This window comes from Enhydra lutris, unplaced genomic scaffold (assembly GCF_002288905.1).
Source record: "Enhydra lutris kenyoni isolate GAN:26980312 unplaced genomic scaffold, ASM228890v2 scaffoldscaffold27, whole genome shotgun sequence".
In the NCBI taxonomy this organism is placed as follows: domain Eukaryota; kingdom Metazoa; phylum Chordata; class Mammalia; order Carnivora; family Mustelidae; genus Enhydra; species Enhydra lutris.
The window spans coordinates 13,537,714-13,564,535 of record NW_019154111.1 but is presented as its reverse complement, the minus strand read 5'-3'; the positions used below and the strand labels follow the sequence as shown (position 1 = coordinate 13,564,535).

Here is a 26,822-nt window from a genome sequence, read left to right as displayed (position 1 = left end):
ACTGCTGCTGAAAGGTTAGGGAGCTGGCAGTAGAATGGGGTACCCCCTCATCTTTTACCCAAGGCCCCTATATCCTCAAAACAGAGTCCTTTTTGCAAAGAGACTTTTCAAAGAAATAGACTTATTTTTCTATTCCCGAACCAATGTTCTTTCCCTTACGAGGATGTCCGCTGCTCACACAACCATCCAGGGTGGGCGTGGCTGTGAATGCACACAGGGGCCCACGTGTGTGCTGCATGTGTTTACCTGGGTTTCGGAGGAGTGTGCATATGCACGTGGGTGCATGCATGTGTGTTCATGGGTGTATTGTGTGCATGTATGTATTATGTGCATGTGTGTGCGTGTGTGCGTGTGTGTGTCTGTGTCCGTATTTCCTCATGGTCTGTTGTGTCTCCTGTCCCCCATCCCAGGCAAGGAGTCCCTGTCACCAGCTCTTAGAGAGGCCCTGGATGCACCTAGCCTCCCCAAAGTCGAGAGGAGAGGGAACACCACGTGAGGACTGAGCCCCTTTTCTATGCTCCTCAGCGCCCCCACAGGATTCTACGTGAACCACCGAGGGACCAGCATGGGGACCATGGCCACGCTTGAGACATAGTGTGAGCACAGAGCTGAGACCGAGATACCTAGGTCCTCCTGCTGTCCCGTGCAGGTTTTCCCAGGCAACCCCAGGGTATGGCAGGCACGGGCAGCCCAGGCAGCTGCGAGAAGTGAGCAAGGTCCAGGGCTCAGTTCCCACAGCTGCCACCTCTCGGATTCGGGGAACACAGACCACTGGACCCCATGTTCCAAGCAGCCCACGCCACCATCTAACACCAGGAGAAAACACACACACACACACACAAGTATGCCTTAGAAGAGCCCCCAATTTTACTTCCTCTTACTGAACACACAGGTCTTTGTGTGACACAGGCCCAGGCTCCTGGGGCCTGGATGGAGCCCTCTGTCCACGGCTCTGGCCATGATGGGAGCCATTCTCCAAGGGGAGGCTTTTGACCTGATGAGTCCTGGTGTCATCCTGGCTCCGGGTGACCCCTGGGGCTACTGGCCGGGGCTGGGCAGAGGTCTGGGGGGCTGGTCCCCAGTGAGCTGGACAGGGGGGCAGGCCTCGGGTGAGATACAATGGGCCTCGTGCTCCACCAGGCCCGCAGGGCACTGGCAGCCAGGAACGCAGGGCCTCACGCAGTGGGCTGCCAGCTCTCCCAGGGGAACGTGCTGGTTGAAGCAGGTACGGGGACAAGGTGGGCCACACTCATCGAACACGAAGCCACGGTCCAGGGGACAGCCCACCACTGCAGGTGGAATGGAAAGCAAGGTCATAGGGGAACCCCGGCGATGAGGCCCTCCTGCTACCTAACCCTGTCCAGACCTGAGCCCCCTGTGCCACCCCCTTCCCCAACTCGTACTGGGCATCGCCCCTCACCACAGAGTGTGGGGCCCCTCCACGCAGGCGTCACCCCTGCCTGGCGGCAGTGGCTGGCGTAGGCCTCCAGGGCATCACAGAGGCAGGCATCGGCCGAAGAGCTGGGGCCACAGGCACATAGGTCATACACGCAGGCGGCGAAAAAGGGCTCCGGTGGCACAACAGCATGGCAGCGACTGAATGGGGAGGACTTCAGCACCCCACACCGGGCGTTGGCCTCACGCCTGGCCCGGTAACCCGATGCCTTGCACGGATCCACCTCGCGGCCCTTGAAACATGGCCGGCTAGGTCCCGGTCCTTCTGGGACCTAGGTGGGAAGAGTGACCCTGATGGGACAGCATCCACTGGCAGTTGACCTTTGTGTGCTACGTTCTTCAAAACACTTTCCACCAAATATTTTAGTTTAGCTTCAGAAACCTCCCTACAGGAACAGCAAAGGAAGTACTGGCAACTTTCTCCTTGTCCCCATTTTACAGATGGACAAGCCAAGGCCCAGAGCAGGTAAGGGATTTATTCAATGTCACATAGCCGGCGAGTGGCAAGGCAGGGCTTGCGGATTTAGGTGATGCCTCTTTCATCAGGCCGTCCTGCCCCCCACCCCTGCCCCAGCACCATGACAGGCCAGAAGCCCCCAAATCATCCTGCAGTGGCCAAACCCATCGGTGTGTCCCCCCCACCCCTGACTTCCCATGTAAGCAGGCTGCTCTAAGACTCCCACTCAATGTGCCTCCCTCAGCCACCCAGCTCCTGTGCCGCTCACCTGCCAGCTATTCCCAAAGGCAGCCTCTGTAGGCAGGAGCAGCCCCTCAGGGCCCTGCAGGTCATCCTGGGCAAAGCCATTGAAGTTCCCACAGAGCCCACACATCTGGCCCCGGTAGGAGCCCGGTACGCTCACCTCCACCTGAGACTGCCCATCCCACAGCACCTGTGCAGAGAGCCTGGGATTAGGGAGTGGGGAAAGGTAGGGACCCCATCCTGGCCCCAGGCACTGTCCGCACCCTCCACACTGTAGGGGAGGAGAATGAGTGGAGAGAGGCTCCCCCACGGAGCTGGGCCCCTGGTGAAATGCAAACCCGCTTCCAGAGGGTCACTTTCTCGTGGGCATTAGGGCCTTACAGAGAATAAAGCACAATTCGAGTCCAGATCACAAGGGTAGACAAGCCTTCTTTTAGAAATTTACAAAGAGTACTTCTTGCCAAAGGCAGGGAGAAATTTACTCTCTGGCATGGGAGTTGGAAGGATCTCAGGAGCCACCTAGGAGACCTTAATTGACATCGCTCCAAAAATCCGCACCCCTCCCCTTTGTTTTACCAGTGAGAAAACAGGCCCAGAGGGGACCTAAGAGCCCCACCGTGTTGGTGGCTGAACCAAGATTAGAAACTAGGCTCAGATCTCCTTTAACTCCACTCAGGATGTCTGATCATGATTCCTCTCCTCCCCTCAGAATCCAGCAGAACTTTCTCACCTCCCTGGCCTGATCTGGCCCTGGCCCTAGCTGGTATTCCCACTGCCTCTCCAGATAGAAGGCCTGAACCGGCTGGGGGCTCCCACACCCTCACTGGCCCTGGCAGCGGCACCTGGAGCCCCGGCTGGGCGTGCAGGATCACGGTGCGTCTCTGCAGCTCCACGTACAGCAGCGGCTCCTGCAGGAAGGGCAAGGCCACGGGGCGCCCGTCCACCTGGAGGAGGAAGGCAGGAGGAGGGGCGGCCTCGGGACTGACGAGTGGACGGCGGACAGCGCAGGACCGACCTTCCCCGGGTCCTCAGCTCTGCTCACCGTGACCACTCCACCCTGCAGCAGCCCCACGGCCACGTCTCCGAGCTGCACCGCCACCTCCTGGGTCCAGGCCACACCCCTCCGGCCCCGGTTGGTGTTGGTCACGTGCACGCTGTGGAGGGAGAGGCCCAGGTGCAGGGGTCAGCAGGGACAGGTGTAGGGAGTTAGGGAGGAGGCACGGGGGTCTGCGCACCTGAAGTCCCCACCGCGGCAGTCCTTGGCCAGCACGTAGCTGCAGCTGCCCTGGAAGTGCAGCAGGCGGCCGTCGAAGGTGCGGTAATGAGGGTCTCCGAAGGCCATGCAGGAGGCGGGTCGAGGCAGGCAGCGGGGGCAGCAGCTGCCGGGACTCAGGGCGGGGGCCTCGTCCTGGCCTCAGCCCCAGATCCCGTCAGCAATATCGCCCTCCCCGCCATGCCCCACGCAGAGACTGCCCGGGACCGAGGAGCGCCCGGGAATCTCCAGGGACTCCCGCTCGGCTTCCGGACTCACCGCGAGCGGGCTCGGGGCGCCGCCTTGTGGCCACATCTAGGAACTGCATGGCCCCGGGTACTCCCGGCTCCACAGCGCGGCGGCCGCTCCCTAAGCCCTGCCTCCTTCCTCCCGCCTGGTCTCACCCGGGTGTCGGTGCCACGTGCCCACTCACCCCCCTCCCGCCCTCGACCGCGGCACTCACGGGGCCACAGGACAGCGGTGGGCAGCGTTGGCTCTGGCAGCGCACCGTGCCGGCCACGCAGGAGCAGGTAGTGCAAACGTCCACGGCCCAGCGCTCCCCGGAGGCCACAGCCCGGCCCTGGTGCGCGCACGACTGGGCGGGGGCTGAGGGGACAAGAAGCGGGGTAGGGTCAACTGCCCGTCCCTCGCACTGGGTCTCGCTCGTCCCCAACCCCCCGTTGCTCTGGCTGGCACCTTGGCATCGCTCACAGCATTGGCCGGCCTCTGTTACCTTCGCCCAGCCCTGCGGGCAGGAGAGGGCGGGGCACTCCTCCAGGTCGCACTCCACGTGGCCCCCCTGAGGAGGAGTCATTGCGCTAAGGACCTCCTGCAGGACCTGGGGGCCCTGGGCCTTACACTTCTGGGGGCCCTCTGGGTAACAGTCTGAGGCAGCCACCCCTTCTCTCTGCCCCTTCCCCAAAAGAACACCCAAGTCATGTTCAAGTAGGGGATGAAATCAACCCTTAGTTCCTTGCCCCAGCACACGGGTGCCGCTGCCCGCTCTCACTCAGAGGGGCCGCCTTTTTCTAATTACCTCAAAGACCCCATATTCACTGGTCCAGTGTCCTGAGACTCCTCTGTTCATCCATCTGTAAGGCCCTCCGCCCCACCCCTGCCCGCCCCACGACCCCCGCTCACGTGGCAGGTGCACGTAATGCACGGGTTGCTGGGGTCCTGCCAGCTCTCTCCATCTGCCACTCTCCGGCCCTCGGCCTCCACCACACACTCTAAGAAGGAAGAAGTGAGGACGCGGGAGCACTGTCCCTCCAGCTACATCCTCCTCTCTGGAGCTCACCCAGAAGGCCCATAGCAGGGGAGTGCCACACCCCCCCCCCCACGGGCAACCCTGATGCTGCTGATTTCCTCAACCAGTATCCGGATGACCTACTGGATGCTAGGCCCTACCCCAGGGCTCAGGAAGCGGAAAGGGCCCCAGAAGCCAAAGAGCCAGAGGCTGGAAACTTCCCATGGGCCAGCTGCCAGCTCACTGCAAAGCCTGGTCAGTGGGCCCGGAGTCCCTCAGCCCACCGACAAGTCTCAAGTGAGCCCTCGAGAATCCAGACTTCATTCTCTGCTTTTCTTGGCTTTCTGCACCACCATGAGTAACCCTTTATTTCTCCAAAAGAATGAAGCCTGCGTTTGGAGTATAGACCCTAGGTTGTCCATGTAAGCCTTCGGATGCCCCCCTGCCTGGCTCCCCCGTGGGCTCAGGCTCAGAGGGGGAGGTCAGCAGGTCAAGGCTGGCACTTACCTCGGCACATGGGGCAGCAGCTCCCAGGGGGGGTATGGCGCTCTGACAGGGGACAACTGAGCTCGGGACAGGCCCGGTGAACGCAGAGCCATGTCAGGTCCTGTGGAAGGGCGTGTGACCACCACCGGCAGAGATCAGCAGGGAGGGAGCACGGTGTCATTGGGAGCAGGCCTAGGCCAGGTATGATGTCTCAGGCAAGTGGGTGGATGTCGGGGTGAGTGGGGAGCCTGGAGCTGCTGCAGGGCAGGGGGCGCTGCCACAGCTTACAGAGGAGGAAGAGAGAGCTTTGGGAGTCCCTGAGGCAGAAGGGCTCACCTGGCACTGGCAGGTGTAGCAAGGGTCAGGCGGGGCCAACTCAGAGCCCAGCAGGCCTTCTGTGCAGTTACTCAGTGCCTCTGTGAAGACAAGAACTCCGTGTTGGGGGGAGAAGGGGGCAGCAGGGGGCAAAAGCCCACCTACCCACTGTGTCCCCAGACATCGTAGGCCTAGGGCATACTCCTATCCCCAGCACCCTGAGTCCAAGAGAAGTCCTCTTTCTTCTGGGGTCAGCAAAAAAAAGTTTAGACTTTTTTAAAAGAACATTAACTAGAGTGGAGCACCTGGAAGTGGACAGGGCGTGGTTTCCTTAGCCTGAGGTCCCTAAGGACCATCAGGATGCCTCCCCGGCTCCCTCTGCTACTTCCTTTTATGTCTCCTGGCAAAAATGGCACAAGGAAGCCCAGAGAGCCAGGTAGGTACTCCAGGTTCTAATCCTGGCTTCAGCATTAGATTCAGCATTTTACAGATGAGAAAACCTCTGTTTTCTCATCTGTAAAAGGGAACAACAATACCTCTCACTGGGCAACCGAGAATTAAATGGGATACTGTTTATTCAAAGCACCAAGTACAGTGTCTAGCATGCAGGAGATGCATAATAATGTCAGTCCTCTTCTCCTTCCCTGAAGCACATCCTAGCAAGTGTTGGTAAGAACAACTCCCCACCTCTGTAGCCCCTCTGGTCTCCCTTTGGTGCTCTCAAGAAGCCAGAGGAGGGCAAAACTCCCGCCCCACAGCGCCACCTGCTGGGCAAGAGGCCCCATAAACTGTGTGTGGCTTCAGTCAAGGTTCCCCAGTTCTCCCTGGGGGCTGCCTGGCCAGCGCATGGGCTTCCATAAGTCCATCAGACTCAAGAAAGGGTGAAGGCTGGGGCTGCTGAGGAGAGCAGGCTGGTTCTTCCAGTGTCACTCTGGGGGTGGCCATCCTACCCTTTTTTTTACCCCCATATCCAGGGACTCACGGGCACAGGTGGGGCAGCAGTGCTGGGGCCCAGGGGGCAGGAGCTGGCTGGTGGGACAGCCCACCAGGCTGGGACACTGCCGTCGATGACACTGAATGCTGGGGGGTCCCTCAGGCTGCAGCTACAAAAATGAGTGAGCAAAGGGGTTGGGTTCCAGGCCCTGGCAGCCGAGACACACCCTTTCCCCCTGGACTCCAGGCTCTTCCATCAGCCCGCTGCACCTCCCCCTGGATACGTCTTGGGCGATTAAACTCCCGTCTGCAGAGACTTACTGTCTCCCCAGGTTGCTTCTCACCCTGCGCCCTAACCCAGAGGTGATGTCCTCTTCTCGCCAGTTACTCAGGCCTGACCCTTGATGTGACCACTGATCCTCCCGCACTCTCATGCTATCCTCCCCCTCCTTGCCAGGTCTCCAGACGTGGGATGTCATATGTCTGCTCACCATTACCTTCACATGGGATTCTCTAACATCCCCCCACAACCGCTTCCCAGGTGTCTCCCCCTACCTCCCATACACACCCACACTACCCTCCAGCCAGAAGGCCTTCCCACTGCCCCCACCCCCACATTCCCACATCCCCACTCAGTGCCTGTCCCACCCACACTTCCTGGCCCCGCTTAGCTCTTCACTTCACCCCAAGTCCTGCCTCCCCTCCTGGCCACAGAGGCACAATCCTCTCTCTGACCCTCATAGTGTTTGTGCCCCCCAGGGTCCAGGCTTCCCCACCCCTCAGCGATGCCATCACCCACCTCACAGATGCACACTTCACAGGGGTCTGCCCCAGGCTGGAAGCTCTTCCCTGGTTCATACTTGCGGCCCTCATGCTCACAGTCTGGGGCAGGGTGGGGGGGAGGGTAGGAGCAGAACAGGACCAGGGAGCCTTTAGGCTGGCAGGAACACCAGGAAGTGGGGTTCTCTCTCCCTGCAGTGACCCCCAGCTCCAGGGACTGGAGTGTGTGCAAGAATGGGGGCCACTTCTAGAACAGCCCGGCTCTGCTGCCCAGCCCCGGAGGGAGATGTGGACCAGGTGCTGCCTCCTTGCCTCCCCCACGCTGGCCCCAGGTTTCCAGTACCAGAGCATCGAGGGCAGCAGTCATTGAGCCCTTGGTGGGGCCGGGCGCAGGAGCTGACACACTGGAGGCGGGCACAGGTCACGACGCCATCATGACACATGCAGGAGGAGCAGGGGCTCTGGGGGTCCACCCAGCTACTGCCTTCAGGGTGCTCCTCCCCACCAGCCAGGCAGCCTGTGTCCCAGGTGGGCACGGGTGAGCTCTGAGTTCTGGTTCTGCCGGTATGCCCTTGTCCCCCCAACCCTGGGTGCTCGGCAGGGCATGTGGGTGCCAGGAGCAGGACCTTCAGGGAGGAGGTGAGAAGGTGGCCTGGGACAGAGCTCTTGTGCATGGTGGCAGGGAAGGACCCTGGCTGAGGGCCAGAACCCCTGGGTTCTTAATCCCATTCCATGTCTGCTTGCTTTCTAGACCAAGGGTTACAATGAATAGTAGACCAGTACCAGCAATGGCAGTTGGCATGCAGTAGGTGTGTAATAAGTGCACACAGAAAGAATGAAAGGCTCCATCGCTAAGCATGTGCCCCAGGTAACAATATGGAACCAGATGGCTAAGATGCAAATCCTGACTACCACTTACTAGCTGCATGACTACAGACAAGTTATGTTTACCTCTCTGTACCTCAGTTTTCTCATCTGTAAAATGGGAATCATAACAGTACCTATCTGATAGCATGTGGGTTAAATGAGATATGTGTCGAGTGCTGAGCTCAGATGGGATGTGCTCAGCAAATGTGAATCGTCATTATGATGATGATGACCAGAGTGTGGTGAGGAAGGGGGCAGTTTTGAGGGGTAATGGTCTTGGTGGGCCAGGGGCAGGGAGAGGTAGGAAGAACTGAAGACTGGCAAGGAGGAGTGCTCAAGAGCCAGGGCGTGAGAGGGCCAGGTGGTGTGGACAGGGAGGGGGTGGCCAGGGGAGAGCTAAGAGAGGGAGGTGGGGTGGATACAGGGCATGGGGCCAGGGGCAAAACAAGGAGACAGCCCCATGGGGTCAGGCGTACCTCTGCAGCGAGGGCAGCAGCTGCCCGGCTCCGTGACCTGGAGCGGGCAGGACAGAGGAGGGCACGGCAGCCGCGCACAGCTGACCCGGCTGGCCTGCAGGAGATGCCCTCTAGGCCAGGTGCCCCAGAGGCACTGTGGCCCTGTCCCCACCCTACCCCACTCTGCCCCCTCCCTACCATACCTGACACCGACACCACTCACAGCTGCCTGGGGGCCCCCCGAACTCTTCCCCGTCCTGGTGCTCCTGGCCCTGGGAGAAGCAGCCTGTGGGAAACACATTTCCTTGGTGAGGGGCTGTGCCAGCTCGCCCTGTCCGACCACAGGCCTGGCGGACAGAGGTGGGGGGAGGGGAGGGGAATGAGGGGGAGCACGGCATGTGGAAAGCAGCTCACTGTGGCAAACAGGGCAGAAGCAGGGTCCTGGAGAGGGATGGGGGCAGAGAGCTGGAGGACAGGGCTTCTTCTGGCACTGCACAGAACCTTCCTGAAGGAGAGAGGTCACACTGCCACTTCTTGACTCCATGTTGTCACCACCTCCAAACAGGCTACACATTGCCCCAGGGTAGGGTGTCCCTACTGAGCCTGCCAGGCTCCAGCCCCCCTCCCTTGGCCCGGGGGTCCCGAATCCAATCCTCTTCCACCAGATGGTACCCCTGGGAGACGGTGGGGTGGGTGGGCTGAAACAAGGTCTTCCTGGCCAGAGAGGAGGACTAAGCGAAGAAAGGTTACCAGGTTTCCAATAGGCCACCTCACCTGGCAGGTGCAGAGGGAGCAGCTGGGGTCAAGTGGGTCAGGAAGGGTCTCTCCATGGGCTGCAGTGACTCCATGATAGAGGCATCCTGGCAGGGCAGGAAGCACAGCCAAAGAGTGGCCATCAGCCCAGTCCCCCACGGCCTTGCGTGGCTGGGCCCGGGGACCTCTGCCATGGCTGGGGGAGACGGCAGGTCCGGCCTGCCATGGCCAGTGAGGGGAGGGTGGGAGGACAGCCTCTGGCTAGCTGCAATGGGGAGCCCCGCAGGCGTGAAGGGGGAGAGGACTGGAGCTGGGGTCAAAGATGGCGGGCAAGCTGCCGCCTGTGGGGTCCACGGGAAGACGAGGTGAGGAACAGGCACTCCTGGAAATGAAGGCTAGAGGTGGGCCGGGCTCAGTCAGGATCGTGGCCAAAAGAAGCCAGGAGGGAAGGAAGCTGCCTCTCATGACTGCTGACTCAAGGGCCTGGGAGCCATCGAATGGGTCTGAGTGTGGTAATGTGCCATTTTAGGAAGGCAATGAGACAGTTTAAGAGCAGGAAGTTCTGGAAGCACAGGGCCCAGTTATTTGATGAGCACAACCGTGAGTCTTAGGGGATAGCAGGGACAGACAGGAGGGCACAGGCGTGGTTTGAGGAGAGCACAGGGTGTGGGTTTGCCTTGTGGCTCTCTCAGGGGAGGGGTGACAGTGGCGAGGCCTGGTGACAGGTCCCCTGGGAGCCCCAGAAGGGGCAGGGAGGGCAGGTGCTGTCCTACCCTGGCAGGTCGGGCAGCAGTGTCCAGCCGGAGTGAGTGGGTGGCTGCAGCCTAGGGGCTCACAGGGCCGGCGGCCACATGTCACGAAGCCTCCGAGGCAAGTACACAGATTGCAGGGCTCTCGGGGATCTGGGAACTCCTGGCTGCTCAGGTAGGTCTCCCCCAGATACTCACAGCCTTCAAGAGAGGATGGCGAGGGGGAGGACAGAGGGCAGAAAGGGTGAGAGGTGAGCAGTGATCCAGTTCCCTGCTTGGGCCTGAGCTGGGGTGAGGGGAGGGCTCGAGGGGTCTGGGGTGGGGGAGCTGGCTGAAGGGCAGACTTCCTTCCGTTCAGCCTGCCGTCTAGTCTATCGTCTAGTCTATCGGGAAAGACCCACACAGAATCTGTTCCCAGAGATAAACACTCAGCAGGCCCCTGCCCAGCCAGAAGGCACCAACGTCCCCAAGCTGAGGAGAGCTGGAGATAGCCCGAGATGGCCCAGGAGATGTGGTTCCAGCCCTCTGATTAATCAGGGACGGGGAGGGTGTCCCAGAATGGTGGCAGCCTGACCCACACAGCTCTCTGACTCTTGCTGACCACCTTTTTTTTAAAAAAAGAAGGGGCTCTTCAGGTCATAATGTGTCAGTGTTGGCTCATAAAATGCCCTCCTCCAGTGGGGGCATGTGGGAGGCTGTGCAAGTGCGGGGACAGGGGGGACATGGGAAACCTCTGTACCCTTCTCTCACTTTTGCTATGAACCTAAAACTGCTGTAAAGAAAAAAATAGACTTAACAGGAAAAAAAAAAAAAAAAGAGGCGTGTCTGAGTCTCAAAACCTTGGCAGGCAAGTGTCAGACTCAGATTTAATGTTTTATTTTTAACTGCATTAATATTTATGGTCACCTTCATTCCTGGCAAATCGAATTCATTTACAGTATGCTACAAAGACTCCTTTATAAAAAGATTTAAATTTAAAAGTTGATCTGAAGAAAGTTCATTGGGGCGCCTGGGTGGCTCAGTCGCTTAAGCGTTTGCCTTTGCCTCAGGTCATGATCCTGGAGTCCCTGGATCGAGCCCCGCATGGGGGAGGGGTCCCTGCTCAGCGGGGAGTTTGCTTCTCCCTCTTCTTCTGCTCCCCCCTCCCACTAGTGTTCTTGCTCTCAAATAAATAAAATTTAAAAAAAAAAAAGAAAAATAGTTACCTAAATAAAATTACAGGTGGTAGAGTGTCTGTAACAATATTGCTAAGATAGTACAAGGGTGACCAAAGACTGGGGAACTGGGTTTTGTTCAACCCTCTCTTGTTTACAGGAACTAAAGTTAGAGTTACACTTAAAAATGGTTAAGGTAGGGGCACCTGGGTGGCTCAGTGGGTTAAAGCCTTTGGCTCTGGCCATGATCCCAGGGTCCTGGGATCGAGCCCCGCATCGGGCTCTCTGCTCGGCGGGGAGCCTGCTTCCTCCTCTCTCTCTCTGCCTGCCTCTCTGCCTACTTGTGATCTGCCTGTCAAATAAATAAATAAAACAAAACAAAAAAAAAGGTTAAGGTAGTGAATTTTACGTTATATGTATCTTACAAAAATGCACATTTTTAAAACGCATTTTTAATTAAAAAAAAAAAAAAAAAGAAGGCCCGAAGAGGTTATGTAACTTGTCCAAGGTCACACAGCCAATGGCATCAGTGGCAGGAGCAACTCCAGGTTTTAGTCCAGTGTTCATTATTATGTGATAGATGTTGTGGATCCACTGTGGGCAGTAAAGGTGATGCTGACCCCGCCCTCCCAGCCCCTCATCCCCACAGTCCCCTGCCCCTCACCTTCACAGACAGGGCAGCAGTCACCCCTGGCAGGAAAGGGGCACTGAGCAGGGGCACAGGCCCTGGGTTCACAGCGGACGCTGCCCTCCCAGCAGAGGCAGACGTGGCACGCGGCGCTGGGTGAAGGGAAGCGCTCCCCGCTGGCAAACTCCTTCCCCTGGTACAGGCAGCCTAGGGGGGCAGGCGAGGAGGGCAGGAGCGGGGGCTGTCTGCCAGGCCCACAACCTCCCAGGCCCTGCGGACTGGGCACTGTCTCCCCAATTCTTAGTGGGAACCAGGAGGTGGGAGGGGTGGGCTCGGAAGGAGGAGGATGCTGGGATGGCACAGTGTCAGGGGCTGGAGAAAGGGTGCTACGGACTAAGAGGGCGCCAGGTAGGGCGAGGGTCTGGGGCAGAGTGGGAAGGAGCAGGGGGCGGGGGGGTGGCACTGGGGGCGCCGCCGGGGCGTTACCATCGCAGGAGGGGCAGCAGGGTCCCTGGCGCGGGTGGGCGCAGGGCACAGGTGGGCAGGGCAGCCGCTGGCAGGACACAGAGCCGTCGAGGCAGAGGCAGCGGTGGCAGGGGTCTTCGGGCAGGGAGAAGTACTCCAGGTGGCGGGCAGGGACCCCGCCCCCCGGCCGCGGGCAGCCTGAGGAGGCGGCTGAGCAAGAGAAGAGCGTGTCAGGGGTCCAGGGAGAGGCTGCGGAGCCTCCCCGCTCTCTCCCAGGCAGATCTGCCCAAGGGCCGCGCCTACCAGGGCACTGGGGGCAGCACTCGTCGGGCAGCAGGACCGGCTCTGGACAGGGCAGCGGAGGGCAGTGGCGGGTGAGGCACTGCACGCTGCCACCCTGCAACAGGGGGGCCACGGGCCAGGGCTGCTTAGCGGTGGGGGGCAGAGGAGATCCCCCTCCCTGGGAGGCCTCCTCCCACGGGGACAAACTCACCAGACAGCGACACTGCCGGCAGGGGTCAGAGGGGTGGGGGAAGTCGGCTCCATTGGGGTACTCTTTCCCACCAAAGGCACAGCCTGGGGGAAGGGGCAGCTATAGTAACGGGAGGGGCCTGCTCCTCCCTGGGTATGCCGCCCGTTCAGCCCTAAAAGCCCACAGATGGGACCAAGCCATCCCGGGAGACCACCCCCCACCCCCCTTTCCCTATCCCCTCCACCTCACCGTTGCAGTTGCTCTGGCAGCAGGAACCAGGCAGTGGGTGGGCACAGGGGGCAGGGGGGCAGGACCGAGGCTGGCAACGGGCATGGCCTTCCCGACACTGGCACTCTTGGCAGGGGTCCCGGGGGTGGGAGAAGCTCTCTCCGTCCACAAATACTTGTTCCTCCAGGATGCAGTCTGAGCATGGGGGCAGGGGAAGAGGCACAGTAGGGGCTGACAGTTCTAGAGCTGCGCTGGTAGCCCATCGATCCTTGGAGTCCAGAGCCACTGAGGCAAGGCCAAGAGGAAGCCCCATGGAGAGAGTGGAGGAGGGGTCCATGTAGGCGGGTGTGGGTATCTCTCTGAGCACACCCTATGTGTGCGTGGGCACACACATGTGCGTGTGTGCATGTGTGTGTGTGTGTGTGTGTGTGTGTTTGTGTGTGTGTGTTATTTGAGCCCATTTACCTGCCTCTGAGAGGGAAGAGCCCGGGAGCTCACGCATGCAGGTGTGTGTGTTTGTGAGACGCACCCTGGCACAGACCCTCCACCGGGGCAGATCCGGGGAATGTGGCACGCCAGCACCCAGTCTCCGCATGCCAGACCCAAATGTTTGTGGCATGAACCTGCTTTATACAGAAAGATATGCAAATATACCTGACTGGTGGGGGGGGGATGGGAAGAGGACATACATAATGGGAGGGACGGGTCCTGGAGTAGCACAAAAGGAGAAACAAATCTCTACTCTCTCTCCCGCCCATACTCTGTGAGTTCCAGAGAGTTCCAAGTTGTGTCCAGCTGGAAACAAGTCCAAAGGTGGTTGCTTTCTAAGGAATCTGGTGAGGCCAGAGGGTCACAGGAGAGCTGGGTCTAGGGCCCCCAGGTGCAAGAAGCACATACCTGGGCACCTGGGACAGCACTGGCCGGGTCCACTCTGGGGCCTGGCACAAGTTGTGGGAGGGCAGTCAACCAAGGAGCACCTCACAGTCCCCTCCTGGGAGCAGGGGAGAGGGCAATGGGGGTGGGCCCCAGGAGGGGCTCAGCAGGGCAGCGGTGAACCCGGGGAGCTACCTCGCAGTGGCAGGTGTGGCAAGGGCTATCTGCGTCTGTGAAGTTTTGCCCGTTGGCATACACTTGGCCATGGTAGGTGCAGCTCTCACAGCTGAGGCAGCAAGAACCTGGGTGGGAAAGACTGATCAGAGCCCAGCAAACTGGGGGTGGGGTGAGCTGGACAAAGCGGGGGGTGGGGGAAGAAAGCCAGACTGGTGTGGAGCACTCACCAGGGGGCTGGGTAGGGTGCTGGCAGGGGGCTGGGGAGCAGAGCACCGCCCCACACATGGGCACGCCGTCATGACAGGAGCAGGCCGTGCAAGGCTGACCATCAGGCTCCCACTGGACCCCCTCAGCAAACTCCTCTCCATCAAGCACACAAGCTACAGTGGAGTGGGGGCGGCTGTCACCGGGGCAACTGGGACACCTCCAGCCATCCCTGACCTTCCCAGACCACAGGAACCTGGCTTTGCCATCCCCACGGTGGTCTCTGAACCCACACCGGCATGGGAGGTGGCCCCGGCAATCCCCCCTTCCATCTGCGGCAGCTGGAAGCAGACCTCCTTTGAAGCTTTTCCTCCCTCGACCCCTCCCCACACATACCTGGGCAGAGTTGGGGGCCAGAGGCAGGCAGTGTGCAGGGGGCAACTGGGCACTCCTGCTCCTCACAGGAGACCTCGCCGGCCTAGGAGGGACGCTGGCTGAGGGTCCCCAAGGGCTGACTCAGATCTGGGGTGGGAGAGGGCTGGACTGGCTACCTGGCAGGAGCAGCGGATACAGCGCCCACTCTCTTGGAGTCTAAAGGTCTCCTCACTCTGATACTGGTGTCCCTGGTACTCACAGCCTGGACAGGAGAACAGGACGACCGGGGGGTGGGGACAGAGCAGGAGGCTGACGGCGAAGCCTCACACCACCTCGAGGCGTCCACTGCCCACCCTGATGCGCCAGGCTCCCCCACCTCCAGGATCTCGGGCCCCACCTTGGGGCCCAATTTGCCATGAGAAGGCGAGGTGAGAACATGCCCTTCACCCGTGGTGACAGGAGCTTAGGCTTTTCAAGGACTTCTCCTGTACTGTAGTCCAAGGGGCTTCCTATAGGTCCGAACCCCTGTGCCCGGGCACCCCTGGAGCCTCTCTGGGGCCAGTGCTTGCCCCCCTCCAGGTGACTCAAGCCCCCAGCTCACCGTCACACACTGGGCAGCACTGCCCAGGGATCCTGCCTGGGTGTCTGCAGGGCACAGGAGGGCAGGGCAGAGGCTCGCACTGGACGCTCCCGTTCTGCCAATAGGGCCTGGTCAGCGTCCGAGAGGCAGGCCTGGGAGCCAGGCCCTCCCTGCCAGGCAGCCACACTCACAGCGCAACGGCAGTGCGAGCAGGGGTCTCCAGAGCCCACCAGCTCTCCACGGCGGTACTCCCGCCCATTTAGGAAACAGCCTGTTGGGGAAGAGGGTGCCTCAGACCCTTCTCAGGAACCCTGCTCCCCCCGCTGCCTGTCCTGGCTGGCCTTCGTGGGAGACTGCGCTGGGCCATCCATGAGCTTTCTGCACCCCTGCACCAGGCACCATTCACCGACTCACCATCGCACAGCGGGCAGCAGGTGCCTGGCAGGGGCCGCGCAGGGTATGGGCACAGGCTGGCACACTCTTGCTGGCGGCACTGAATGTGGCCCTCCTGGGAGGGGGCGGGGGGGGCAGGGGAAGATGCCATTAGAGCTCCGTCAGGTGGCAGGAACAGCAATTGAGTCCCTGTGATCCACTTACTAAGCACTGTTATGGGTTGAACTGTGTCCCCCCCCCAAATTCATATGTGGAAGTCCTAACCCCTGGGACATCAGAATGTGGCCTATTTGGAAACAGGGTCATTGCAGATGTGATTAGTTAAGATGAGGTCATACTGGAGTGGGGTGGTGGCTCCAGTAACTATGTCTTTGTAAAAAGGGGAAATTTGAAAACACACATGTGCGTGCGTGCGCACACACACACACACACACACACACACACACACACACACAAGGAGAGCAACATGTGAGGATGAAGGAAGAAGCTGAGGGACACCAAGGATCGCCAGCAGACCACCAGAAGTCAGGGGAGAGGCCTAGAACAGATTCGCCGTCACAGCCCTCAGGAAGAACCAACCCTGCTGACACCTTGATCTTGGACTTCTGATCTCTTGAACCACAAGATGATACATTTCTGTTGCTTAAGGCAATCTGTCTGAGCTACTTTGTTATGGGGGCCCCAGGAAACCAATACAGATGTATAACCCATCACGTTACTGAAGCGTTCTGTGACTCAGTTTACTCATCTGAAAAAAGACAGTAATAGTTCTGTCCTCGGGCACCTGGGTGGCTCAGTTAAGTGTCTGCCTTCCGTTCAGGTCATGATCCCAGGGTCCTGGGATTGAGTTCTGCATCGGCTCCCTGCTCAGCAGGGAGTCTGCCCCTCCCCCCTGCTCACTCTCGCGCGCGCTCTCTCTCTCTCTCTTTCTCCCTCAAATAAACAAATAAAATCCTTAAAAAAACAATAGTCCTGTGCTCACAGCCTGTTATGGGAATGAAATGAGATGCCCAGCCTGGTGTGACACCCACCTCTGGGAGCTGGCAATCAAGCCGCAGCTGCCGCTACTCCCCGCGGCCCCTCCCAGACAGATCCCACCCCTTGAGCTCACACCTGCATCGGGGCTCCATACTGCCAGTCCCTTAAGTGGACAGCCAGTCACTCTTCTCACAGATGTTGGGGAGAGTGGTCCGTGTGAGCAGGGATGGGGAGCACATGGTCACAGAGGGGGAGGGTCCAACCATTTCAGTTGCTGTAGTGAAATCCCATAGGCTGGGGGGCTTATGAACAGCGGAAATTTGGTTCTCATAGTTCCGGAGGCTGGGAAGTCCAAGAGCAAGTGCCAGAAGGGTCTGGTAAGGACCTGCTTCCAGGTTCCTAGACACCTGTGTTTTCTCTGTGTCTTCATATGGCTGAAGAGAGGAGGAGCTAGCTCTCTGGGGTCCCTTCTACAAGGACACTAATTCCATTCATGAAAGTGCCACCCTCAGGACCTAAATACCTCCTAAATGCCCCACCTCCTAATACCATTAGGATTCAATATAGGAATTTGGGGGGTGGGGACACAAACATTCAGTCTCTATCACCTGGAGTGTCTTTCCTCATTTCTTCCTGCTTCAATTCTACTAACCCTTTAAGACCTAAACCCACCCCTTCCATGATTTTCTAGATCTGTGCTGTCCAATAGAAGCATAATACACGTCACAAGTCCCTTTAAATTCTCTAGTAGTCAGGGGCACGTGGGTGGCTCAGTAGGTTAAGCCTCTGCCTTCGGCTCAGGTCATGATCTCAGGGTCCTGGGATGGAGGCCCCCATCGGGCTCTCTGCTCAGCGGGGAGCCTGCTTCCCCCCCTTTCTCTGCCTGTCTCTCTGCCTACTTGTGATCTTTCTCTCTCTGTGTCAAATAAATAAATAAAATCTTTTTTTTAAAAGATTTTATTTATTTATTTGACAGAGATCACAAGTAGGCAGAGAGGCAGACAGAGAGAGAGGGGGAAGCAGGCTCCCCGCTGAGCAGAGAGCCCGATGCGGGGCTCGATCCCAGGACCCTGAGATCATGACCTGAGCCGAAGGCAGAGGCTTAACCCACTGAGCCACCCAGGCGCCCCAATAAATAAAATCTTTTAAAAAATTTCTCTGGTGGTCAAATTTCAAAAAGTAGAAAGGGGGAAAAAAGGAGAAAAAAACAAAAATAAAAAACGAAAACAGAAGCAGCTAAAATGACTTTTTAAGATATTCCATTCAATTCAATCTATCGAACAGTTATTTCAAGATACAATCAACATAGAGTATTAATGATATATTTTATATTCCTTTCTTTCACAGTAAGTCTTTAAAATCCCATGTGTATTTTATGCTCCAGCCCAAGTCAGATTGAATGGCCTCATTTCCAGGGCTCAGTGACCACACGCATTAGGTCACAGATTGGACAGCCCAGTTCTAGATGTCTCTAGGAAATCTCTCCAGAACTGATGCTGCCTTTCCTATCCTGCCCTGTCTCACTCCTGGAGCTTGCAAGCTCTTTAAGTTACTTCACAAATCCTTGCTGCACACCTGCCATGCTCAGAACTTGGCACGCAGACAGGCACAGCCCCATCCCCCTGCCCCAAGTGCCCAGCATCAGGTCTTCTCCAACTCTGTCCCCTCCCAGTGCCTATGGGATGTGCTCAGTGAAATGAAAGAATGAACATGGGGTACCTGGGGTGTGGAGTAGCAGCAGGGCTTACCAGGCACTGGCAGATCCGGCAGGGGTCCCCAGGGGCAGTCCACTCTTGGCCGTGCTCCCAGTGAGAGCCACCTTCCGTGCAGCCTGGGTGGGGGTGAAGATGGGCAGAAAGGAAGCCTGGTGGGAGCCAGCCTAGCTGCCGGCTCAGCCTGCCCCTACCGTCCTCCACAGGCCCTCTGGGGGCTCTCTCCTGAGCCCAAACCAGACTATGTCATGCCTTGGCCTAGACTCTTGGGGGCTCCCAAGACCCAGATAGGGTAAGACCCAAGCTCCTTAGCCTGTCCTTCCAGGTCTCCCCGGACCCAGTGTGGCCACGCCCACCTGCCCCTGCTCTGGGGGGGGGCCCTCTCATCTCTCACCACAGGCTTTGGCCATTGGTACGTGCTTGCAGCTTCCTGCTAACACATCCCCCTCACACTGTCTGTCCCACGCCTCTGTGCAAGCTGTCCTCTCTCCCTGGAATGCCCTCTGGCTTATTCCACCCATCACCTAGCTAACTGCTCTCCATCCTCAGGGTTCACCCAGAACACGCTGTCTCCAGGACGCTCTCCTTCCTGTGTCCAGGCTGGACTGGGTCTCCTTCCTCTGAGTTTCCGCAGTGCCTGGCACCTGCTTCTCAGCCTGCCTTTGCCATAGTACTGCTGTGCGACTCGGCATCCCCCTCTAGGGGTCTGCCTGGATGGCCCGCCTGTGTCTTCTGTGCACAGAGTGGGTAATGGTGGTCAACATTTATCAGGGTACAGAATGTCATCATCCACAGCTCACAAATGGCGAACTGAGGCACAGAGTAGCTCCCTGAGAGGCACGCAGCCATGACGTGGCAAGGGCAGAATGCAAGCCCAAGCACCTCATCTCTGGAGCCAGCTTGATGGGGCATTGCTCCCCGACTGAGCAAACTCCCCAGGTCAGGGCCAGCAGAATGGGCTCCAGAGTGGAAGAAATGGCGTGGCAGCCTCTTACCTTGGCAGGTTGGGCAGCAGCGCCCGGGCCTGGGAACCGGCTCAGGGCAGGGGCTGGGCGGACACCTCACGGGCATGCAGCGAACCAGGCCGCTCTGTAACGCACCGAGAGCTGTGAGAAGCAGCCAGGCCCGGGGCTGGCTCCCAGAGAGGGCAGGGTGGGCAGGTGTCTGACACCCTTGGGGGACGGGCCACAGGGCCGGGATGGAGGGGAACCTCACCGGCAGCAGGTCTTAGAAGGTATGTGAGGGGATGAAAGAGCAGCAGGTGTGGCCCAAGGTAGGGGCAGGGGGTGAATAAGGAGGAGCAGGGCCTGGACCAAGTGGGGGGAGGGCACTCACCAGGCAGGAGCACTGGAGACAAGGGTTGGAGCTGGACAGGAAGCTGGCCCCCTCTTCGTAGGAGTGGCCCTCATATTCACAGCCTGGGGAGGGTTGTCAGGATGACAGGTCAGCAGACAGCAGGGCAAAGGGACATCACCCAAGGCAGGGCATGACCCCGAACAGGTACTAGACCGACAGGGGGGCTGGGGGATGGAGTGGCAGGGCAGGGCAGGAGGTCACCTGGCCGGCACACGGGGCAGCACTCCCCAGGAGGGGTGTAGCTCTCCAGGCAGTTGAGCTCCGAGCACGAGGGTCCCTGGCACCGCACGGTCCCAGCCTGCAAGGCGGACACTGAGCCATCCCTCCCTCTCCACTGCCCAAGCTGAGTTACTCTGCTGGCCTAGTGTGCCCAGCAGGCTGCAGCCTCAATTCCTGGGGTATGCCGAGCATCGGGGATGTGTGTGGTGGTCGGGGCTGGGCTCTGATTCCCTTACCTGGCAGGTGCAGATGACACAGGGCTCTGGGTGCCACGTTTCCCCAGCCCTGTGGCCTCCAGGGCAGCCTGCAAAACCGGGGCCAGGCCCCCGCATGAGAGACCCATAGTACTGGAGCCAAAGCACACACAAGAGTACTGCATCCAAGGGCACCATTCAGGTGAGAACCTGAATTCCTACCACTTCCCAGCAGATGGCAGTCAAGTGTCTGATGTAAATGTTACATCATTTACATTTCCATTATTTTACCATAGAAGCATTAAGGAAAAGGTGCTTTTTTACAAAATTTCACCAACGATATACAAGCTAGCAGTGGCCTCGAGGCACCACGTATCCTGAGAGTTCTGTGTGTGCGTGCATGCGCGCATGTCCCTTTTCTCTGAGCTCCACCAGCTCCCCAGACCACTCCCCAGCCCAGGCCACGACTCCCAGGCTCCATTTCCAGACCCCACTGGTCTCCTGAGCCCCTGACCCGCCCTTCACACTACCAGCTGATATTCTGCTGCATAAAATACGGGATGCTCAGCTGAATCAAATTCCATATAGACAATCTATACTTTTTTAGTGTAAGTATGTTCCAAACAGTGCATGAGATGTACTTAACACTAAAAAAAGTATATGCTGTTTAAATTCAAATTTAACAAAGCATCCCATATTCTCTTTGCTAAATCTGACAGCCCTGTCCCTGACTGTGAGCTAGTAGCATCCCCAGGCAGAGCTACTGTCCCCACACCCCCGCTTCTCTTCACGTCCCTGGCACCACTGCCTTCTTAGCTTCCCACTATTCCATGGGACCTCACCAGTCACCAGCTCCTGCCCCTTCTTTAGAAACAGCACCCCCTCTGCAGCCACTGCCATCCCTGGCCTCCTGGCTCTATGCCTAGATGACTACCGTACTAGCTCACTAACTGGTCTCTTGCATCTAGCCCAAACAGATGAATATTCCTACAGTACTCCTTTGAACAAGCCACATTCTGGCTCTGCAGCCTTCTATGGCTCCCCATTGCCACAGAAGAAAGTCCAACTGCAAGGCTTACCGCAGGCTGTTTCCACTGGGCCTTTCCCCCCGATTCACGGCAACACACCTCTCCCTACCCTGTTCTTGTGCCGAAAGGGCCACAGATAACTGTCTCCTGCTGGTGAAATCTCACATTCTCTTGAAGATGTGGCTCAGGTGACCAGCCATGACACAGTCTTGAGTGGCTCCCCCTGCCTTCCCGCCATCTGCTCTGGCAGATACCCACACGCTGCCCTCCTGCAGTTCTTTTAATCTGGTCATTGGATCTTAAATCTTGTGTTACATTAACTTTCAGTTTATCTTCTCAACTAGGTCAGAAGCCCCCTGAGGGCAGGAAAAAAATCAGACAGAGGCTCTGGCTCCGCTCCAGGCCAGAGTGCGCATTTACTGGCTGTGCTTCCCTTCTGAATTCCCTGGACTGCCAGAGTGAGTGGGCAGGTGCCCTCTGGGCACGTGGTAGGTGGCACACCATGGCCCTGGGGGCCAGAATGAGTGTAGGAGGTGGGGCCGGGGCTGGAGGGAGGCTGACCTGGCTCACAGTCCGGACAGCATGCTCCTGGCTCTGGGCAGGGTCCCTTTGGGCATGGCTTCTGGGTACAGGTTATTGCTCCTTCCTGTGAGGAAGCCAACAGGGGGGCTGCACGGGCCTCAGAACCCTGAGGCCCCGGCCTCCGGAACCCAAAACTCACCCTGGACCACGACACAGTGGAGGAACAAGAGGCCAAAGCAGCTCAAGGTACGTGGGCTACCCTCAGGCTGAGGTCAGAAAACAGACAACCTACCCCCACCCCCATCTTCTCCTGCTGCTCCTGAGTCCCAGAAACCTTCTCTTCCAGGTGCCAGCAAATTCCCAGAACCGAGAGATCATAGGAAGGGACCTGAGAGTTTCCTAAATGGAAAAGTGAGGAAGGAAAGGCTGGAAGAAGGTAGATGTGGAGCCAAGGGATGGAGACGAGGCAGGTAGATGAGGGGGACAGATAGATGAGCAGGGTTAGGGAGGGTCCACAGGTGAGGGGGCGATGTAGGAAGACAAGCAGCTCCAGCCCCTCCACCCTCCATGCCACGCCCTCTGAGTGCTATCATTTGGGCCTCAATCAGAGGAGCTGGGGGACCCCCACCATGTGCATGGGGGAGGTTGAGCCCCAGAAAATAGAGCTAGTTGGAATCATCTGGAGCCACTGGTGGCAAGGCTTTGGGGGAGGGGCAGGCAGACGGCACTGCTCACCTTGCGCACCAGGCTATAGTGAGAGGTAGCTTATACGAGGCAGGTGAGGGGGATAGGTATGGGATCCCCATACCTGGATACCCAGGTGGGTCTTGGGAACTCACCAGGCAGTGGCAGGTGGTGCAGGCGTCCGGGGAGAAGGTCTCGCCATTGCGATAGGCCTGACCATTGTGGCTGCAGCCTGGGGAGGAGATGGTGCCATCACCCAGGCGATCAGGGCCATCCCCAGGTGCCCAGGTGGGCCTGGCGGGGAGACAGGGCAGCACTCACCACGGCAACGGGGCAGCCCGGGCTTGGGCTCACAGTGTGCAGCCCCCTCCCGGCAGACACAGGCTGTGCAGGGCTCGGGCTCCCAGAGAGCACCCTCGGGCCAGGCCCGCCCCAGTCCCCAGCACTGAGCAGAAGCCGGACGGCATTCACAAGACTCCAGCTGCCTCACCCTGGCCTCCAGCTCCTTGTTCTGGGGGAAAGAAGCGGAGGGGAAAGGAGGAGGTGCTGGCTCAGCTCTGCACCATCTGACACGCCCGGCAGATTTGTGGCTCATGAAGCCTGACCAGGGGGAGAAGGAAATCTGACGCTTCCAGGGCAGAGGCGGGTAGGTCCCCTCCAGACAGCGGCCCGCTTAACCACGGTTCTCAAGATCTGGAGTCTGGACAGTCTCCCCGGGGGACCCCGGGGCTCCCCAGACCTCTTCTTTGGACAGAAGCGGACCCAATCCCTCCCCTCAACAATTGAAGACCTTTATCCATCCAAAATCTTTTCTGATTATGTATAATATGTGCAGTAGGTGCTCCATCTAAATTGATGAATCAGTACTCTGGGGGTTCTTCCTTTGTAGGAAAGAGTAAGTATTAAGAACTGTTCCTATAAGAACTTCTCCACGTGCATTTTTTTTTAAAGATTTTATTTATTTATTTGACAGAGAGAAATCACAAGTAAGCAGAGAGGCAGGCAGAGAGAGAGGAGGAAGCAGGCTCCCCGCTGAGCAGAAAGCCCGATGTGGGGCTCAAACCCAGGACCTGGGATCATGACCTGAGCTGAAGGCAGCGGCTTAACCCACTGAGCCACCCAGGCGCCCCTCCACGTGCATTTAAAACCAAACTCTATTTTACTGTTCCCTCCCACCCCCCCGCCCCCGCCCCAAAGGTGCAACCCTTCTTTCCTTTAACGGCGCACCGCCATTCCCTAGTTCGCACACACCCGCCCAGCCTCCCTTGCTACCTGCTCTCTGAGTGCTATCATTTGGGCCTCCAGCCTTCCCAGCCGTTCCTCCAGGGGGCGCCCCTGCTCCTGGGGGGCCCCAGCAGGGGCTAAGGGATGGGCTGGCTCCTGCTGCCCGGAGTGGTGGATGTCCGCAAGCTGAGGGGGCTCCCTGAGGATGACCCCACCTGAAGGGGACAAGAATCCAAGGTGGGCCTGTAGGTGAGGGGCTGCCAAGGCTTCCTGGGTCCTGTTTTCCAAACCCTGCAGGGGCGGGGGTGGGGCAGCCTGAGCCCCAACCCGTCCGCCTGCCCACTCACCTTCCAGAGAAGGAGCATGTGCACAGGGAGGGGCGGCTGTTCCCTCTGCTCCACACCCCTGAGTTTGGGCCTGGAGTCGGACAGCCATTTCCACCCCACTTGAATCCCTCCCCAGCAGTCAAGAAAGTAAAAACCGTGGGGGAGGGGTATAAGCTGACTCCACAGACATCGCATAGACCAGATGCCTCCTCCGGGTTGGGGTGGGCAGTGGAGGGTCTGGAGGAGGAAGAGGAGGAAGGAGAGGGGAGGGTCTTCCCCACAGAGGTAGCAATTATGAGGCCAGGTCTGGGGTGGCTAAAGGGGTTTCTAGCAGACACTAGTCCTGTGAGGCAGGGGACTGTGTCACCCATTTCCCAACCCCACTCTCCCAAGGGAGGATTGGAGAGCCTCATTTGAACCCTAAATTGTCTTCTTTCTTCCAAACCTGCTTTGGCCCGAGTTCCTTGGCTTGGTTCCTGCCATCCCCACAGGCTCTGATATCTGGGGCTCAGCTTTCCTCTTTTGTGTCCCCCCAACCCATCAACCTCTGGTCTCATCCAGTTGTCCCCAGCCCACTCCCCACTCTTCTCTCCTCTTTCTCCACTCAGGAGGCTGAAGTCAGAGCCGTCCTCCCTGCCCCCATCCTCCCTGTCCCCACCTGCTGGTCTCTGGCACCACTTCTCTATGTCGCACATCTGAAGGTCCCAGCGCCAACTCCAAATGTGACCTTTTGCAAACGCCACCCATTCTTTTCAGGCTGGCCTGCTACTCCCCACATCCAGGTGCTAACACCCCAACAAATGCCAGCCCCCAAGCCTCTTGTGCACATTCCCATCCCTTCTCTAGAGGGGTATCTTGTCACCTGGAACTCCGTAGGGCTCCTGTAGGTGGCGCTCTTCCCCACCCTCCGCAGGGTCCCCTAAGGATGAGGGCTCAGCATCTTAAACGCTCCGTCCCAGCTTGACACCCCCACGCCCACGGTCCCTCCTCTCAGGCCACGCCTACAGGTCTACTTCAGCAGGCACAATAAGGGAGTCAGAGAGAGGGTGCGGGTCCTTTGGGACCCTCAGGGAAGAAAGGGCCAGTCCTTTGCCTGGAGAGACCAGCAGAAAGCGCTCCGGCTCGTTTCACAAAGCCTGATTGCTCCCCATGGAACTGTCCTCGGCTCCCCTCTCCCCAGCCGGCTGCCAAGTGCTTGCACTGACCCCTCAATTCCTGCCTGCACCCCCCACCCTCCAGGAGAAGGCCAGACACAAACTCCAAGTCAGCTCCCATGGCGGGCCTCCTTCCCCGCCCCCCTTCTCAAGACAAATAATTAACTTCAGACTCCCGGATTCCAGGACAGCCTCTCCCCCACTGCTGCCTGCAGGAATGCCTCCCGAGGCATTGCAGGAAGCCCCCTGTCTGTCTCCTAGGCCCCGGGCCTCAGCCTCCGTGCGCGCCCCCACGCGCGCTCCTCCACCGACTGGGAGGACGGAGACTGGCCCCGGAGGCGCTCACACCCCGCGGCGGGGGTCGGGAGAGGCAGCCTGGCCCCAGCTCCTTACATCCGGCTGCGCTGAGTGAGAAACGGGGTCCCCCGGACCGCCCCCGTCCCGAGGCTTCGGCGCCCGGACTTACCTCCGCAGGTCACCGAGACCTGGGCCAGGATGGTGAGCTGCAGGACGAGGGGCCTCACGGCGGCCCTGGGCCCCGCCATGCTCGCTCCGCCTCGCTGTCTGTGGTCGCGGCTCAGCAGTCGCCGGGGGAGGCGGGGTGGGGACACACCAGGCCGCCTCCTACCCAGTCTTTGTTCAGGGAGGGCTTCTGGAGTCTGTCATCCTGCCTGCTGGCGTCTGCCTCCCTGATAGACTCCTCGAGCCCTGGACCCCAGCTCTGCCCTGACCCCAGCCCCGCGCCAGAGGGGCAGCGGCTAGAGAGCCTCCCGAGCCGGGCAGGAAGCTGGGACCATCTCCCACATATGGTCCCTGGTGGGGACCCTGACAGTAAACACAAATTTATCACTCTGAGACCCTAGGACAGCTGGTTTTCCTGCTCTCCCACTCCCGTGGGGTCACTCCATGTGCCCCAGGGTTCCCAGTTCAGCTTCTTCCTTGCTTACAGGAGAAAAGGATGTGGCTGGGTTTAAAACCCTATTTAGCTGACTCCACGTGTCCTTAGGCAGACCCCAAACTGTGCTTCAGTTTGTTTGCAAACTGGGGATTCTGATACCTACTTTATAGACTGGCGATGAGAGTATACAGATAGGGCAGTGGTTGGCACACACTAAGGGCTCAGTAAATAACAAATTGCACCCAAGGGGCTGCTCCAGGTCTCTGAGATCAAGGTCTCCTGCTTTCTTCCTCCTTTGTCCACCTATGCATTTCCTTCCTGGACTCCAGTCACCACCCCTAACCATACCAGCAACCCCAGGCTTGGTCCTAAATGCTAAGGCCTCCCTTTGCTGGCTGGTCCCTGCCCATTTTCCAGTTCCTAAACTCAGACCTGGGGGCGGGGGTGCCGGGACTAGGAGCAGGGCTGGGCCCTGGGCTCAGCAGGCAGAGGGGGCCAACGGGAGGAAGGGAGGAAAGCTGGCCACGAACTCCTCAGTGCAGCTGGGAAGCAGGGGGAGGTGGGGATGGCCCCAGAGCTCACAGCAAAGGGACATTGAGGGCGGAGCCATGAATCCTGCCAAAGCAGTCTCCCTTCCCACTGTAAAGGCCAGCAAGTCAGAAGGCACCCTTCCCCCAAGCCCAGGCAGGGGCTAAAGTTCCCCCTCCCCTCCCAGCCCACTCGCCATGCACCTTAAGAGAGGGCAGCATCTCTCCCAGGAGTAGGGACCCCTAAAAAGGCCTGAGCAGTTGGCAGCAGGGGGAGGGGTGACCGTGAGCCACTGCTGAGAGGGGCCTCTGCAGGCCTGGAGCTAGGCTCATGGGGGCAGAGGAAAGTGAGGGCCAGCAGGCCAGAGAAGAAACCAGGAAGTGGTAGCTCTAGTCCCACTAGGGTTAAAGGAAATGGTGCCTGTTATAAGGCAGGTCTCCTGGGATACTGGGTGGAGCA

The 26,822-nt window shown here is 58.9% G+C and overlaps 1 protein-coding gene across 1 annotated transcript; it reads right to left on the bottom strand.

The window, feature by feature from the left end:
- Positions 1-851: 851 nt before the first annotated feature.
- On the bottom strand, positions 852-25,482 carry LOC111152045 (kielin/chordin-like protein). Its single transcript, XM_022510330.1, has 42 exons — positions 25,404-25,482; positions 23,506-23,672; positions 22,555-22,744; positions 22,389-22,465; positions 21,589-21,673; positions 20,042-20,109; positions 19,788-19,884; positions 19,566-19,648; positions 19,226-19,319; positions 18,267-18,349; positions 15,562-15,655; positions 15,339-15,418; positions 15,169-15,262; positions 14,744-14,829; positions 14,589-14,670; positions 14,216-14,368; positions 14,007-14,113; positions 13,836-13,929; positions 12,960-13,133; positions 12,732-12,814; positions 12,542-12,635; positions 12,260-12,448; positions 11,810-11,980; positions 10,016-10,192; positions 9,264-9,349; positions 8,904-8,994; positions 8,693-8,775; positions 8,511-8,604; positions 7,511-7,684; positions 7,187-7,269; positions 6,437-6,557; positions 5,476-5,555; positions 5,161-5,260; positions 4,548-4,636; positions 4,104-4,206; positions 3,871-4,013; positions 3,391-3,563; positions 3,198-3,309; positions 2,998-3,099; positions 2,181-2,345; positions 1,421-1,727; positions 852-1,289 (listed from the first exon to the last, which is right to left on the bottom strand). The coding sequence occupies exons 1-42, from the start codon at positions 25,480-25,482 to the stop codon at positions 1,039-1,041; spliced, it is 5,058 nt and encodes a 1,685-aa protein (XP_022366038.1). The 3' UTR covers positions 852-1,038.
- Positions 25,483-26,822: the final 1,340 nt, after the last annotated feature.

Excerpts from the sequence above, each read along its gene's own strand:
- LOC111152045 (XM_022510330.1), bottom strand. The coding sequence starts at position 25,482 with ATGGCGGGGCCCAGGGCCGCCGTGAGGCCCCTCGTCCTGCAGCTCACC. Across the intron at positions 12,449-12,541 it reads GTGCTGCCCCCAGTGCCCTG|CCGCCTCCTCAGGCTGCCCG; the intron begins GTAGGCGCGGCC and ends TCTCTTGCTCAG. Across the intron at positions 8,995-9,263 it reads GCTCCCTCTGCACCTGCCAG|GAAGGTTCTGTGCAGTGCCA; the intron begins GTGAGGTGGCCT and ends TCTCTCCTTCAG.